The 15,059-nt window shown below is 43.6% G+C and overlaps 1 protein-coding gene across 1 annotated transcript in view; it reads left to right on the forward strand.

Annotated features, from left to right (window-relative positions):
- The first annotated feature begins 12,730 nt into the window (after positions 1-12,730).
- Positions 12,731-15,059, forward strand: part of LOC118493082 (astrotactin-2) — a 200,427-nt gene continuing 198,098 nt past the window's right edge. Inside the window, exon 1 of the mRNA XM_035991599.1 lies at positions 12,731-13,368. Coding sequence (XP_035847492.1) covers positions 12,801-13,368 — 568 coding nt within the window. The 5' untranslated portion in view covers positions 12,731-12,800. The remainder of the gene's footprint in view (positions 13,369-15,059) is intronic.

Below are 15,059 nucleotides of genomic sequence, written 5' to 3' on the forward strand. Positions count from 1 at the left end.
AAGCTTAAGAAGTGTCAACTGCATACGCCTTCACATAACAGAGCATGTATACGCCCGATTCCACATACAACTGCTGTTTGCTGGCCACTATTGCAACACAAACTACACAACACCTGCATTCACTTGGTGATGATGATGATGATGATGATGATGATGATGATGATGATGATAAAACTCTAAATAATAAATAAACATGTCATAAAAGATTCATTTTATAGTAAATATTCTGATTTTAAAAGGATATCATCTGTTAAGGACTTTGTAGAGACAAAATAAATGTATACAGTACACTGACCTAAACATTGCACAATTATATTTGATATATGTTTTATTATTATTATTTAATATCTTGATGTGCTTTTGTAGTTTAGTTTTTAGAACCGAAGCTTACCGAAAAAATTTGAACACACATTTTATCTAAATTTCTCTAACCTACAGTTTTTTCCTTTTTCATGTGACAACTTTCAAATAGCTTATGGGTCCTCATCATGAGTCAACTCATCCTTAGTCTTTGCAACTGATTCTGTGTCAGTTTTATTCTGCCTCAGTCAGAGAGTTGTCTCCTATGTTACAGCAAAATAAATTATTGTGTCCTCTATGGAGGACAAGAACAAAACCACATGCGTTTCTGTGAACAAAATGCTGATGCTACCATACAAAAACTCACAAACCTAACTTTTCCTTAGATGTTCACTCAGAACATACAGATTAAAGCTATAGTGCGTAGTTTCTGTCACCGCCATGAGGAATTCTAAGTAATGACAACAACACTGTTGGCGCGTCCACATGGTACAAGCCTTCCGTGATCGTCCACAGATCCCACCCTTCCTCCATGCAGTTGCTAGTAGCGAAGGAGGACACGGAGGATTAAAAAAACATGATGGACTCTTGAGGAGAGGTTATTATCTTCAATCAAAGTCGCCAGACGACACAATCTTCTAAACATAGCCATACTGAGAAATACAGAGAGAGTTGTGTGGAGCTGGTAGTTTTAATTAGTTTTGTAGCAACTCATTTGGCAATGGTTTGAATGTAACGGACGTTGATTAATATAAAAAATGACGCACTAAAGCTTTAAACTGAAACACTCATAGTTACATGTAGGGCTGAACGATTAATTACATTTGCAATAATATCGCGATATGTTAAAACGAAATTTTCTAATTGCAAAGGCTGCAATTTGGTCACGTGACTCACGAGCAAATCAGTCTGCACTCCGCAGAGAAAGCATCAACTTGGCACGCTAACGCTACGCCGTACCTTGAGCAGATTTCTGTCATTCAAACAACTCTGAGTTGTAGTTTAAAACTTTTACAGCCATTTTAATAAAATGAAGGGTTTTATTCGGGCTCGAGTCCATACATGCAGTTAATGGATACAGGCACGCAGAACTTAAGGCTCGGTTAGCAACGATTAGCTCTGATTAGTGGTTAGCTCCAGTTAGCTAGCTCCGTTATAAAGATATGGAGTGGAGGAGACTGCTGGAGGCAGCTCCTCTGCGTGTGCTGTAAAAAAATACACCGTTGTATTTTTTATTTTTTTTACGTATTTAAAGGAATACGCCGACTTATTGGGACTTTAGCTTATTCACTGTAACCCCCAGAGTTAGATAAGTCCATACATACCCTTCTCATCTCCATGCGCGTTGTAGCTCTTTCCGACGGCTCCACCGGTAGCTTAGCCTAGCACGGATCCTGAAAGTAATTGGTTCCAACTAGCCTACTGCTCCGAATAAGTGACAAATAACACCAACATGCTCCTATTTACATGTTGTGATTTTTATAGTCTTCTCCGGGAACCATCACCTTATCGTGGTGGAGAGGTTTGTGTGTCCCTATGAACCTGAGGGCTGTGTTGCCTGGAGCTTTGTGCTCCTGGTAGGGTCTCCCAAGGCAAAGTGGTCTCAGGTGAGGGGCCAGACAAAGAATGGTTCAAAAACCCTATGAAAAAACGAGGTAGAGATGATGTGACCCTGCCCGGAGGAAGCCCGGGGCCCCCGTCTGGAGCCAGGCCCAGATGGAGGGCCCGTCAGCGAGCGCCTGGTGGCCGGGTTTGCCACGGAGCCCGGTCGGGCACAGCCCGAAAAAGCTACGTGGCACCTCTCTCTCCAACCCATGGGCCCACCACCTGTGGGAGGAACCGCTGGGGTCGGGTGCGCTGCCACATGGGTGGCAGTGAAGGTCAGGGGCCTCGACGGACCAGACCCGGGCAGCAGACGCTGGCTCTGGGGACGTGGAACGTCACCTCTCTGTGGGGGAAGGAACCGGAACTTGTGCGGGAGGTGGAGCGCTACCAGTTGGATCTGGTGGGGCTTACCTCTACGCACAGTCTCGGTTCTGGAACCATACTCCTGGATAGGGGTTGGACTCTTTTCTTCTCCGGAGTTGCCCAGGGTGTGAGGCGCCGGACGGGTGTGGGGATACTCACAAGCCCCCGGCTGAGCGCCGCTACGTTGGAGTTTACCCCCGGTGGACGAGAGGGTCGCCTCCCTACGCCTGCGGGTTGTGGGGGGGAAAACTCTGACTGTTGTTTGTGCGTATGCACCAAACAAGAGCTCGGAGTATTCGGCCTTCTTGGAGACCTTGAATGGAGTCCTGCATGGGGCTCCAGTGGGGGACTCCATAGTTCTGCTGGGGGACTTCAACGCGCACGTGGGCAATGATGGAGACACATGGAGAGGCGTGATTGGGAGGAACGGCCTCCCTGATCTAAACCAGAGTGGTTGTTTGTTGTTGGACTTCTGTGCTAGTCATGGATTGTCTATAACGAACACCATGTTCGAACATAGGGATGCTCATAAGTGTACTTGGTACCAGAGCACCCTAGGCCAAAGGTCAATGATCGATTTTATAATCGTTTCATCTGATCTGAGGCCGTATGTTTTGGACACTCGGGTGAAGAGAGGGGCAGAGCTGTCAACTGATCACCATCTGGTGGTGAGTTGGGTCAGAGGGTGGGGGAAGACTCTGGACAGACCTGGTAAACCCAAACGGGTAGTGCGGGTGAACTGGGAACGTCTGGAGGAGGCCCCTGTCCGACAGACTTTCAACTCACACCTCCGGCGGAGCTTTTCGTGCATCCCTATGGAGGCTGGGGGCATTGAACCCGAGTGGACAATGTTCAAAGTTTCCATTGCTGAAGCTGCGGCGGGGAGCTGTGGTCTTAGGGTCTTAGGTGCCTCAAGGGGCGGCAACCCACGAACACCGTGGTGGACACCGGTGGTCAGGGAAGCCGTCCGACTGAAGAAGGAGTCTTTCTGGGATATGTTATCCCAGGGGACTCCGGAGGCAGTTGCAAGGTACCGAAGGGCCCGAAGGGCTGCAGCCTCTGTCGTGAAAGAGGCAAAGCAGCGGGTGTGGGAGAAGTTCGGAGAAGACATGGAGAAGGACTTTCGGTCGGCACCAAGGTGCTTCTGGAAAACCGTTCGCCACCTCAGGAGGGGGAAGCGGGGAAACATCCAAGCTGTGTACAGTAAGGATGGAACGCTGTTGACCTCAACTGAGGAGGTAATAGGGCGGTGGAAGGAGCACTTTGAGGAACTCCTAAATCCGACTAATACGCCCTCTATGGTAGAGGCAGAGCTGGAGGATGATGGGGGATTGTCGTCAATTTCCCTGGTGGAAGTTGCTGAGGTAGTTAAACAACTCCACAGTGGCAAAGCCCCAGGGATTGATGAGATCCGTCCAGAAATGCTTAAAGCTCTGGGTGTGGAGGGGTTGTCTTGGTTGACACGCCTCTTCAACATTGCGTGGAAGTCGGGGACGGTGCCTAAGGAGTGGCAGACTGGGGTGGTGGTTCCCCTTTTCAAAAAGGGGGACCAGAGGGTGTGTGCCAATTACAGGGGTATCACACTTCTCAGCCTCCCCGGTAAAGTCTACTCCAAGGTGCTGGAAAGGAGGGTTCGGTCGATAGTCGAACCTCAGGTTGAAGAGGAACAATGCGGATTCCGTCCTGGTCGTGGAACAACGGACCAGGTCTTTACTCTTGCAAGGATCCTGGAGGGAGCCTGGGAGTATGCCCAACCGGTCTACATGTGTTTTGTGGATCTGGAGAAGGCGTATGACCGGGTCCCCCGGGAGATACTGTGGGAGGTGCTGCGGGAGTATGGGGTGAGGGGGTCCCTTCTCAGGGCCATCCAATCTCTGTACGACCAAAGCGAGAGCTGTGTCCGGGTTCTCGGCAGTAAGTCGGACTCGTTTCAGGTGAGGGTTGGCCTCCGCCAGGGCTGCGCTTTGTCACCAATCCTGTTTGTAGTATTTATGGACAGGATATCGAGGCGTAGTCGGGGTGGAGAGGGGTTGCAGTTCGGTGAGCTGGGGATCTCATCGCTGCTTTTTGCGGATGATGTGGTCCTGATGGCATCATCGGCCTGTGACCTTCAGCACTCACTGGATCGGTTCGCAGCCGAGTGTGAAGCGGCTGGGATGAGGATCAGCACCTCTAAATCGGAGGCCATGGTTCTCAGCAGGAAACCGATGGAGTGCTTTCTCCAGGTAGGGAATGAGTCCTTACCCCAAGTGAAGGAGTTCAAGTACCTTGGGGTCTTGTTTGCGAGTGAGGGGACAATGGAGCAGGAGATTGGTCGGAGAATCGGCGCAGCGGGTGCGGTATTACATTCAATTTATCGCACCGTTGTGACGAAAAGAGAGCTGAGCCAGAAGGCAAAGCTCTCGATCTACCGGTCAGTTTTCGTTCCTACCCTCACCTATGGTCATGAAAGCTGGGTCATGACCGAAAGAACGAGATCCAGGGTACAAGCGGCCGAAATGGGTTTCCTCAGGAGGGTGGCTGGCGTCTCCCTTAGAGATAGGGTGAGAAGCTCAGTCATCCGTGAGGAGCTCGGAGTAGAGCCGCTGCTCCTTCGCGTCGAAAGGAGCCAGTTGAGGTGGTTCGGGCATCTGGTAAGGATGCCCCCTGGGCGCCTCCCTAGGGAGGTGTTCCAGGCACGTCCAGCTGGGAGGAGGCCTCGGGGAAGACCCAGGACTAGGTGGAGGGATTATATCTCCAACCTGGCCTGGGAACGCCTCGGGATCCCCCAGTCGGAGTTGGTTAATGTGGCTCGGGAAAGGGAAGTTTGGGGTCCCCTGCTGGAGCTGCTACCCCCGCGACCCGTTACCGGATAAGCGGACGAAGATGGATGGATTTTTATAGTCACAGAGTGTACAAATAACAAGGTCACATGAGACACAGCCATCTTCTAACCGTATATAAACTGGGAACTATAGTCACAGAAAAGCGAATCATTTCTACTCTCTGTCCGGTGCTTCTCAGGTGCAAGCATATCACTCCGCCCAAGTAGCAGAAGTAGCAGTGCTTTGCCTTTCTGAGAATATAGTTCCCAGTTTATATACGGTTAGAAGATGGCTGTGTCTCATGTGACCTTGTTATTTGTACACACTGTGACTATACAAATCACAACATGTAAATAGGAACACGTTGGCGTTATTTTGTCACTTATTCGGAGCAGTAGGCTAGTTGGAACCAATTACCTTCAGGATCCGTGCTAGGCTAAGCTACCGGTGGAGCTGTCGGAAAGAGCTACAACGCGCACGGAGATGAGAAAGGTATGTATGGACTTATCTAACTCTGGGGGTTACAGTGAATAAGCTAAAGTCCCAATAAGTCGGCGTGTTCCTTTAACTGTCTAGTAAAATTCAAAGACAGTGTTTAAAAAATGCAATCAATTAAATCTAGATACTACTACGTGTGGTGAAGGCACATATTTGTTTTTATATTTCTGAAATCTGCACTTTAGTTTGTGTGATTTGTTTCTGACTTTATATGAATGTTTACACCAGGTTTGGTCAGCGCTCAATATACTACTGTGATTGAAGTACTTAAATAAAAGATGTCATTCATATAAATTCATGCATCATCTAAGCCTCCAGGAAAGAACAGTTTGTTTAATCTATCTAATCTTGTGTTGTTCATACTATACAATGATTCATTGCTTGTCTTTGTTGAATAATACAGAAGACAAAGAGCTTAAAAAATAATCGCATATTAAACCGCAATCGCAATATTGGTGAAAAAAGTCGCAGTTAGATTATTTTCCAAAATCGTTCAGCCCTAGTTACATGCCAACACACTAATCTTTCTTGATTTAAGAAAATTCACCAGTGCTGATGAAAGCCATTTTGAAGAACCATGAAATTTGTCCAGGTCCAACCCCCACATTCGTCACATCACCTGACAAATTAGGGGAACAGTTTTTAAGTCTCTGTTCTTTGAACTAAAAGGACTTATCAGTATCACGCTGTACACGTGTTGGAATGTGTGCTCAGCACCCACTAAACCAATTTGTCAGGTGGTGTTTGCTGTGTGCTTGCACGTGTTTTGTTGGTGTCTGTGGATGTGTGTTTGTCCTCCAGGTGTAACCCAGTTTCTAATTGAGGAGCTCTTTGTTTACACCTGCAGAACTGGGGCAGTCTCCAGATAACTTAAACTAATCAATTAACAAAGATAGCACAGGAAAACACTGCCAGTACAGCACACTGCTCTCAGGTTTCTACTCAAACCAACTCATGAAGAAGCTACAAGAACAAGGTTTGAGGGTAACTTCATGAGTTTCTTGATTTTATGACACAGTAGCGATACAGGCGGCATCAATATCTTAGCATTGTCATTATGAGCATGTTAGCATGCTCAAAGTACCGCTATGCCTAAGTATAGCCTCACAGAGCAGCTAGCATAGCTGTAGACATATATTTTTGTTTGGATTATCATTTAGAAAGAAATGTTTGGGGTAGAAAGTTTAATTTGCATTAACGCATTACTGACTTTTTCAGCTATATTACAAATGAGAAATAAAAGGTTGAGTCCAGTCATACTAGCTTCTCATATTCATATATGAAATTTCATCACATGCTCAACATTTATGTTATTTCCGTGGCACCCATGGGTTCTCAATCCTATTGCAGCCTTCTAACCTGTATCTATAGATATTAAAAACTCTGGTGGGTGTTGCTTGCAAAACATGTATAGATCATAAAGCTGTTAGTGCCTCACACCCACTCATATATGCACATTTATAGAATGATCTCTATATCCACAGTCTTCTACAGAGCTGGCCTTTGCACAGGTCCACTTAAAGATTTGGAGCTTACCGAATGATATTTCTTTTAAATAATGGATAAGGCAGGGGAAAGCACTATTCATTTTCATTCCAAATTTGCTTCTCTTATCTGGGGATTTAGACTATGATGCTTGAATCTTTTAGGCGAGGGCTAAACACAGCCATAATCCCAAGTCTAGAATAAACACCTAACTCGAAGGAAAGAGCTTTCAATAATTTGCTGACATCAAACAACACTCTACCAGTCAGGCTGAAGGAAGCAGCGAGGGAAAAGGTCAGGTCCTTCGCTCATTATGCCACAGAAATCTGTTTAACCATCTCTGTCTAGGTGCAGTAGACGTTAGCTTGTTGTCTATCAAATTCAATTTTGAGCGAGTCAGAGGCTGCCACAGCATTCAGGTCGAAGCAATTTCCTAAGCAATAAATCTCATATAACCAACCAGAGCTCTCCATCAGCTAATAGCAATGCAGTTTTCGTTTCCATACCCATGTTTAAGTTGCTACTTGCAGCTCTCCGCCACCTCACCGAACACACGACAATCAATCAATCCTATCTGATGTCTTGTTACTGTTTGCCCCTTAAAGACAGACAGTGTTCAATGAAATCTATCAGCAAAAGAGGTCATGTCTGCGAAACTTTGGCGTATGCTCCATAGGCCCACACTAGATCTATCCACAGTGTCAGCACTTTCACTAGGAGGACAGCAAAGCTTGTCATATTTGCCCTTTAGGCTAATCTTTGTAGCCAATTCTTCTATCAGGAAATCATTATGACAGACTGACTAAAATGTCAAATTAACACAAAAGGGAATAGGGAGAAAGTTGCCCAAAATGCAAATTACTGTAGGGGTGGTGGATGACTTAGATGAGTTCACATTGATGTTAGTTCTTCAAAGTATGGATTAAACACTGAAGTCACAGAAACTTAAACAGTGATTAAAGGATACCAATTAGCTTCTAACTCCATGCATACTTAAGATGTCACTAGCAACATGAATAAGGTAGGTTTCAGCTTACCTATTAGAAACCAAAGACTGTAAAAACAGATTGATTAAACTGCTAACTTTTGACTAGCCAGTTTATAGAGTAGTAAATAGTCTATGTGATTGGAAAAAAAAGGATTGAAAATGGAAATCAATGCATCATTGAATTTTGATGCATTCTCTGAAAGGAACCGTATGATCATAATTTTGTACAGTGGCTAGAGAAAACCACATGGAGTGCCCTATGCTTTTGTAGTAGTACTAATAACAGTAGTGTATGTTGCACACAAACAAAATAAGAAAACAAATTGGCCTTGGCTATTTGTTGAAGATCTCTGTTCTAAATGATAAAATAAATACAAAATTAAAAACGAACATAGTTTTTTTTTTGTTTTTATTGAATTTGTCATTAGTGTCTTTTGAATTAAGGTTGATTTAAACAGAAACAGAGGTCTTGAATGTTTCAGCACCATGGAGAGTGAGTTTGCAAGCAAATACACATGAGGTTCATCTCATTTGTCTTCATTCATTGCATCTTTGTTTATCCTACTTTTATCTTTTCCTCGTGTCTTAGTTCCTCCTTCTTAAAAATACACAGAAGAAATGCAATGGAAAGATGGGAAGACAATGGAAGAGAGGTAGCACGTCCTTGTCTCTCAAGCGCTGTAAGCTAAGTTGGTGACTTATGACCGTTGCATAGCTAGGTCAACTGGGAGAAAGTGCTCTGTGCCATCTTTTGAAGCAGACAGGTTATGAGATGCACTGCCCAAATAATACGGGTGCAATGCAATGCAGTTATTTTTAACATTTTTTTGACATGACTAAATATAATATAAAAAAAACGCCACTGCATAGTGTCCCTTAAAATAAACCGTTTGACAAGCAACTCTCCAACGATAAATAAAGTGTACTATGAAACCAGGGTTGATTTAGAAAGCATCTAGGGCTTGAATGTCTCAAAACCATAGAAAAGACACGGAGAGAGAGAGATTGTTTCAATATCCAAACCTGCGGTGTGAAGTGCCGACTTGTGACATATTGCTGGTGATTGCAATTGTGTGGTGAATTTAAAAGACGCATTGGGACTCACTTAGTTAATGATGTCTCAGTTGTTTGAGCGCAGATGCCGTTTTATTTTTGCAAAGATACACATTAGTAGATACAGCAATACAACAACAATAAACTGAAATTGAGAAAAACATATTGGGGGGGGGGGGGGGGTGTAAAACAATAAAGTAAGTGATAACCCCATATGAGGTTCTGCCAAAATGACAAAGTGTTTGTAGCTATGCAATTGCTCTTGCCGTCCCAGAACAGAGAACATAAGGATCAGCATCACAATTAAAATATTCTGAGGCAGGCATTTTTAGTTTGCATCACATTTCATGCAACTGTATTCCAAGAAAGAAGGCTTGTGACAATAAGGTTAGGGCAGACATTAGCTGACATTAGATACTTTCCCTTAAAAAAGTGTCAGCAAATATGCAGTAATTTCTACTCACTGTGGCTTGGGTTAAGCTGTTGAGTTATTAAAGGGAGCAGGCACATTGACTGACTTGGGTAAATTAATGCAGAGTATCAGTATCAATGGCATAAATGATAACTGCAGGGTTTACTTTAAGTCACTCTGTTTTATCAATGGGCTGCACTCATGATCCGGGTAAAAATTGGCTTGCTTAGCCTTTTTCAGAGGGAGCATACATGTGCCAGTGCACAACTTACCAGGTGGCATATGTGCTCACAACCACAAGTGGTACTGGGACAGACCCTGTGAGTGAATGCTTTAGCACCATAAATAAAAGCACACAGAGAGTGTGTTTGAATATTTCAGCACCATGGAGAGAGACAGAGAAAGACTGGTGCTGTGGCATTTTTCCATATTAATTCTAAGCACGTTTGGAGTAAGCAGTATGTTCACACTGGAAAAGTGACGGATAATAAGTATACTCAAAGATGTCAGTATGCATACACAATTTGTAGATGTTTGTGTGTGTTTGTAGACACAATGTAATACACAAAGGAAAAGATGGAGCTGCTCACAGATGGGATGCATTCAAATAAGTTGTTCATAGTGGCAGAACTGTTTCAGGAAGATTTTGGATAGCTAGCAATAGTATTAAATATTTGGTAAAATATTTTGAATTTCTCTTTGTTAAGTTTAACTGATAACTGTGTTCTCAGTCAAGTCACTGTATGCTTGATGCATGTCTTGTATCCTTTGGTGTTAGTACAGTTCTAAAGAAGAGTACATTCATTTCTGAGGTACTAATTGCAAAAACATAATATGAAAATGTCATTGGGACACAGTATAAGTTTAAATGTTTCAGCATCATGGACAAAGCACAAGGACACAGATTGTCTCTCTCGCCCTCAGAGGACAGGAAGAGTGACACAGGCAAAAGAATATTCAGTCCGGGTAGGGCTGAACGATTACCGTATTTTCCGGACTATAACTCGTTCTTCCAGCTCTGGCCATCTTGCTTTCAGCCCGCGATTAGCTGATTAGCTTTCTTTGTTTTCTTCATTGCAGTAAGACTAACCTTTTCGCCAGTCCCTCGCAAGTTTCTCTCTCACTCCAAACTTTCTTTGTGCTGCTCGATTACCGTTTTCGGCTGCGTATTTTACTACCTGCAGTTTGTAATCTGCAGAATAAGATTTTCTTTTCTTTCTCAGTTGTCTTTAGGAGCAGCATATAGTTGTCACAAGCCTAGAGCGCCTCTCGCGGCTGTAGATGGTAATGTTTTCAGCATGAAATAACATTTAAAAACATGTTAAATTATATATATTTTGATATATAAGTCGCACCTGACTATAAGTCGCAGGACCAGCCAAAGTATGAAAAAAAGTGCGACTTATAGTCCGGAAAATACGGTAATTGCATTTGCGATAATATCGCGATATGTTAAAACACGATTTCCTAATCGCAAAGGCTGCGATTTGGTCACATGACTCGCGAGAGCAAATCAGTCTGCAATCCGCAGAGAAAGCATCAACTTAGCACGCTAACGCTACGCCGTACCTTGAGCTAATTTCTGTCATTCAAACAACTCTGAGTTGTAGTTTAAAACTTTTACAGCCATTTTAATAAAATGAAGGGTTTTATTCTGGTTCGAGTCCATACGTGCAGTTAATGGATACAGACACGCAGACCTGAAGGCTCGGTTGGCAACTATTAGCTAGCTCTGATTAGCGGTTAGCTCCGGTTAGCGGTTAGCTCCGTTATAAAGATATGAGTGGAGGAGCTGCCACTGAGAGGGGTAACAACCAGACTGATAAATGACGTTCGGTGAGCTTTCACAGCAGCGTGGCCGCGGTGTTTCAACAGTTTTATTAGTACAGTTAATCCCACGGCAAGAACACCAGCAACTAGCTAACGTAACGATAGCCTCTCTGAACAAGTGCACTCGGCAGCACGCAACTTCACGAGGGGGAGGGGCTGGAGGCAGCTCCTCTCTGTGCACTGTAAAAAAAAAAATACACTGTGTGTGTGTGTATATATACTATATTTTTACTTTTTTAACTGTCTAGTGTGTAGTTGTGTGTTGTTCATACTATAACATGATTTATTGTTTGTCTTTGTTGAATAATACAGAAGACAAAGAGCTTAAAAAATAATCAAATCGCAATATTTGGGAAAAAAATCGCAATTAGATTATTTTCAAAAATCGTTCAGCCCTAAGTCTGGGTGATCGATTATTTTTTTAAATAAGTTGAAAGGAGATTAAGTGAATTGCTTATTTAATGAAATAAATAAAATAAAAATGCTCTGCATTTTAAACATTGGCTCATCTATGGGCCTCTTAAACTAACCCAGCCTACCCACACTACTCTAATATTTAGAAACTAACATCCCAAATGATAAAACATATATATAACTTAAATAGGTTTGTCAATACCTTTTGACTTTTTAAGCATTAAATGAAGAATAACTTGTACAGAGCATTTAACTCTTTATTTTACATACATTTTCACTGTGTCTGCATAACTTATTTATTATGTTGAATTAATTGTTTTTGTAATTGTTTGTATATTGTATATTGTATTGCATTTCTTTTTAGAACATGGGACTTTACGATGGAAATCTATGAATATCATTTTTTGGTGCAGTCATCCTTGGTGATACAGTATATTACAGGGTGGGATGAATATACTTTACTCTGAACTGGGGTCTTTCAGGTGAAACTGCAGACTAAAATGTCACATTTATTTCATGCACGAGCTGTTTTAACAGTGCACAAGTTAACAGCAGGTGTATGGATGAATGAAAATCCCCCGCTGAGCACTTGCTGCTGAGTCTTTGAGAGCTTGCAGACCTGATGCCTCTCTTATAAAATGAAGGAGGGGAAGCGGGGGTTTATTATTAAACACTAAAGACATAGTGTGTCAAACATTAATCCTTGTTTTTTATTGATGAAATATAGACAGTGCCTATAGGCTGTCATCTGAAAAATATTGACTTAAATTGGTTTAAACAAAAATAAACATTGTGTTATATTTGGCATATGATGTTAATGTCTGAACCCTTTCAGTATTGTACTACTACCACTTACTATTAAGCACTTACTATTACAATCAAATATTTTGTATTTTTTTATGTATTTATCTTTTCAAATAAATTAAGCCAAGCGACAGAAAATCCTACATAACTAACTTGCTGACTCCACCTCCTGTCTGCCTTTTAAAATGACACGTGCTTCTCCGTGTTTACGTGATTTGGTGTCCCACAGTGTGAACAGAGATGGATGAGTGTGTGTGAGGCGCCAAAAGACGTCATTCTCACTACACCTGTGCTGCCGCCTCCTGGACGGACGCGACTCTTTTGCAGCGACTGTACTATAAGTGAACGGACAGCTTATGAGCCCCACTCAAAGCGAAGAGAACCACACACAAGGAGCGGGATGGCGAGGATATTACCGCTGCACCTTCGCGTCCTTCTTGTGGGGCTCTTGTTAACGGGGACCTTGACAGTCCAAGCAAACAGAGGGGCGACATCGGCTGACGAAGAGAGGGAAAAAGAGAGCGACACGGAGGCGCCATGTGAGGTGAAAATCGTAACCGTGTCTACCCTGCCCGTACTCCGGGAGAACGAGTTCAGCTTCACCGGCGGAGCCTCGGGGAGCGTGGTCGCAGGAGGGGGTCCTGCTGGAGCAGGTGCTGCTGCTGGAGGAGGAACTGGTGGTGGTGTTGGAGGAGGAGGAGGAGGAGGAGGGGGGGAATCCCGACTCCTGTTATTCGTTAGAACCGACCTACCTGGGCGAATTTCCGTAATGGATGATCTTGACAACACAGCTCTCCCCTACTTCACACTCGGTAAGAACTGCTGTGGTGGCTACTGTGTTTGCCCTCCACGATGACGACCAGTCAACCTAGCTGCACATTTGTTCGCATAGGGTCCATGCACGCTTGTAGCCTCTATAGATGTTTACCCTGAGCTATATTCCCCATATCATCCACTCATACACTACGTATTCCCTGGGGTGTAGTCACTCGTTATGTTTCTATCTTGTTAGGGTTCCATGTTAACTATCATGTTTAGCCGACATGACGTGCAACCAATGATGCAGGTAAAAAGGTGACATACGATTCCCCTTTCCCTCGTGTTACTTAAAACACTGCTGCTTCCGCATGGGATACAAACTTAATATCGCTCATGTTTAAGTGACGCTCTCTGTTCCCTTCCCCTCCTTCTTACTCTGCCTCTCTTTCTGTCTGGCTTTCCTATTTTGTGGTTAAATATGATTATGACTTTGAATTTCATGCATACCCTAAGTATGCTGCCCCAATCAAGGAATGCAATTTAGCCCTGCAAATATGCATGAAATTGGTATTTTATTCTCACTTGAGCAGATAATTCATACATGCATTGCTGGTGGTATAAGTTTATTAGGCTACAATACCAGGCTAGAGTTTGCATCACGGTCAATATTTGGCATGGTAGTTTTTAAGGGAACCTACACATCCCATTTTTGTGTTTAGTCACAGTAACTGAGTGAATCCAAACAGCACAACACTGGTATTTTACAGGTCATCTGAAGTTCTCAGTGAAAGCCATTGACCTTAAAAATGGCCTTTTGGAGTAGCGTCACTGATTGGATAATCATAGAGGACATAATAGTGGGAAAGTATTTCTGCCTTTCACAAACCAAAACAAGATATTTGCTTTGTAAGAGGAGCAGACTACAGTATGTATAAAGGGAACTTGCTTACCTTGCTTTCTGCATATGTTACACTTAGAGCCATGTTTCACAGAGCCATGAGGAAGATGGATGTTCTTATACCTGCCCCTTTGGTGTGTGAGCAGATCAACTGTTTTTATGTGTTGATGGAAGTGCAGAGTGTGTGTGATACACAGTAAAGTTAAATGCAATAGGCCACACAGGGTGGACCAAAATTGCAGAATGGTGTATGTTTTCCATTTCCCAATCAGTTCAGGGCAACTGTATTGGCTCATAATGATAGAAAACCTGTGATATGGCAAATACAAAGATGCAAGACTTGGTGTAGGTTGTTGATGTGGGTACTGAGAAAATGCATGTCTCATTACTACAGTTTTTGGACTCTGGCTTGCTATCTTCTTCTTTTTTTTTTTCCTCTCCTTCCCCGGTCTAGGTTTCATTCTCTGTGTGAGGAGTACAGAGTAAACAGGCTGCGCGAAGCAAAGGCAGGCAGGCTGATGGCTGGAGCATTAAGCTAGTAAATCACTTTCTATTCTCATTAAGGACAGCCGTTGACTGGTGAGAAAGGCCTCTCTGTCCTCCCAGTCAGCCAGCTAGCAAATTTGCTGCTTCGCCCTTCCAGCGTGGAGGGAGGCAGAGGAAAAGGGCTTTGATATTTATAATGCAAGCATGTTCACTCATGCCGTTGACCACATTGTGAAACTGAATAACCGCTCTAGTGTTGTTTTATGCACAGTTAATCCGGATGTTCTTGAGAGAGAGAGAGAGAGAGAGAGAGAGAGAGAGAGGGAGAGGGAGAGAGAGAGAGAGAGAGAGAGAGAGAGA

The sequence above is a fragment of the Sander lucioperca genome, chromosome 14 (genome assembly GCF_008315115.2).
Source record: "Sander lucioperca isolate FBNREF2018 chromosome 14, SLUC_FBN_1.2, whole genome shotgun sequence".
Classification (NCBI taxonomy): Eukaryota; Metazoa; Chordata; class Actinopteri; order Perciformes; family Percidae; genus Sander; species Sander lucioperca.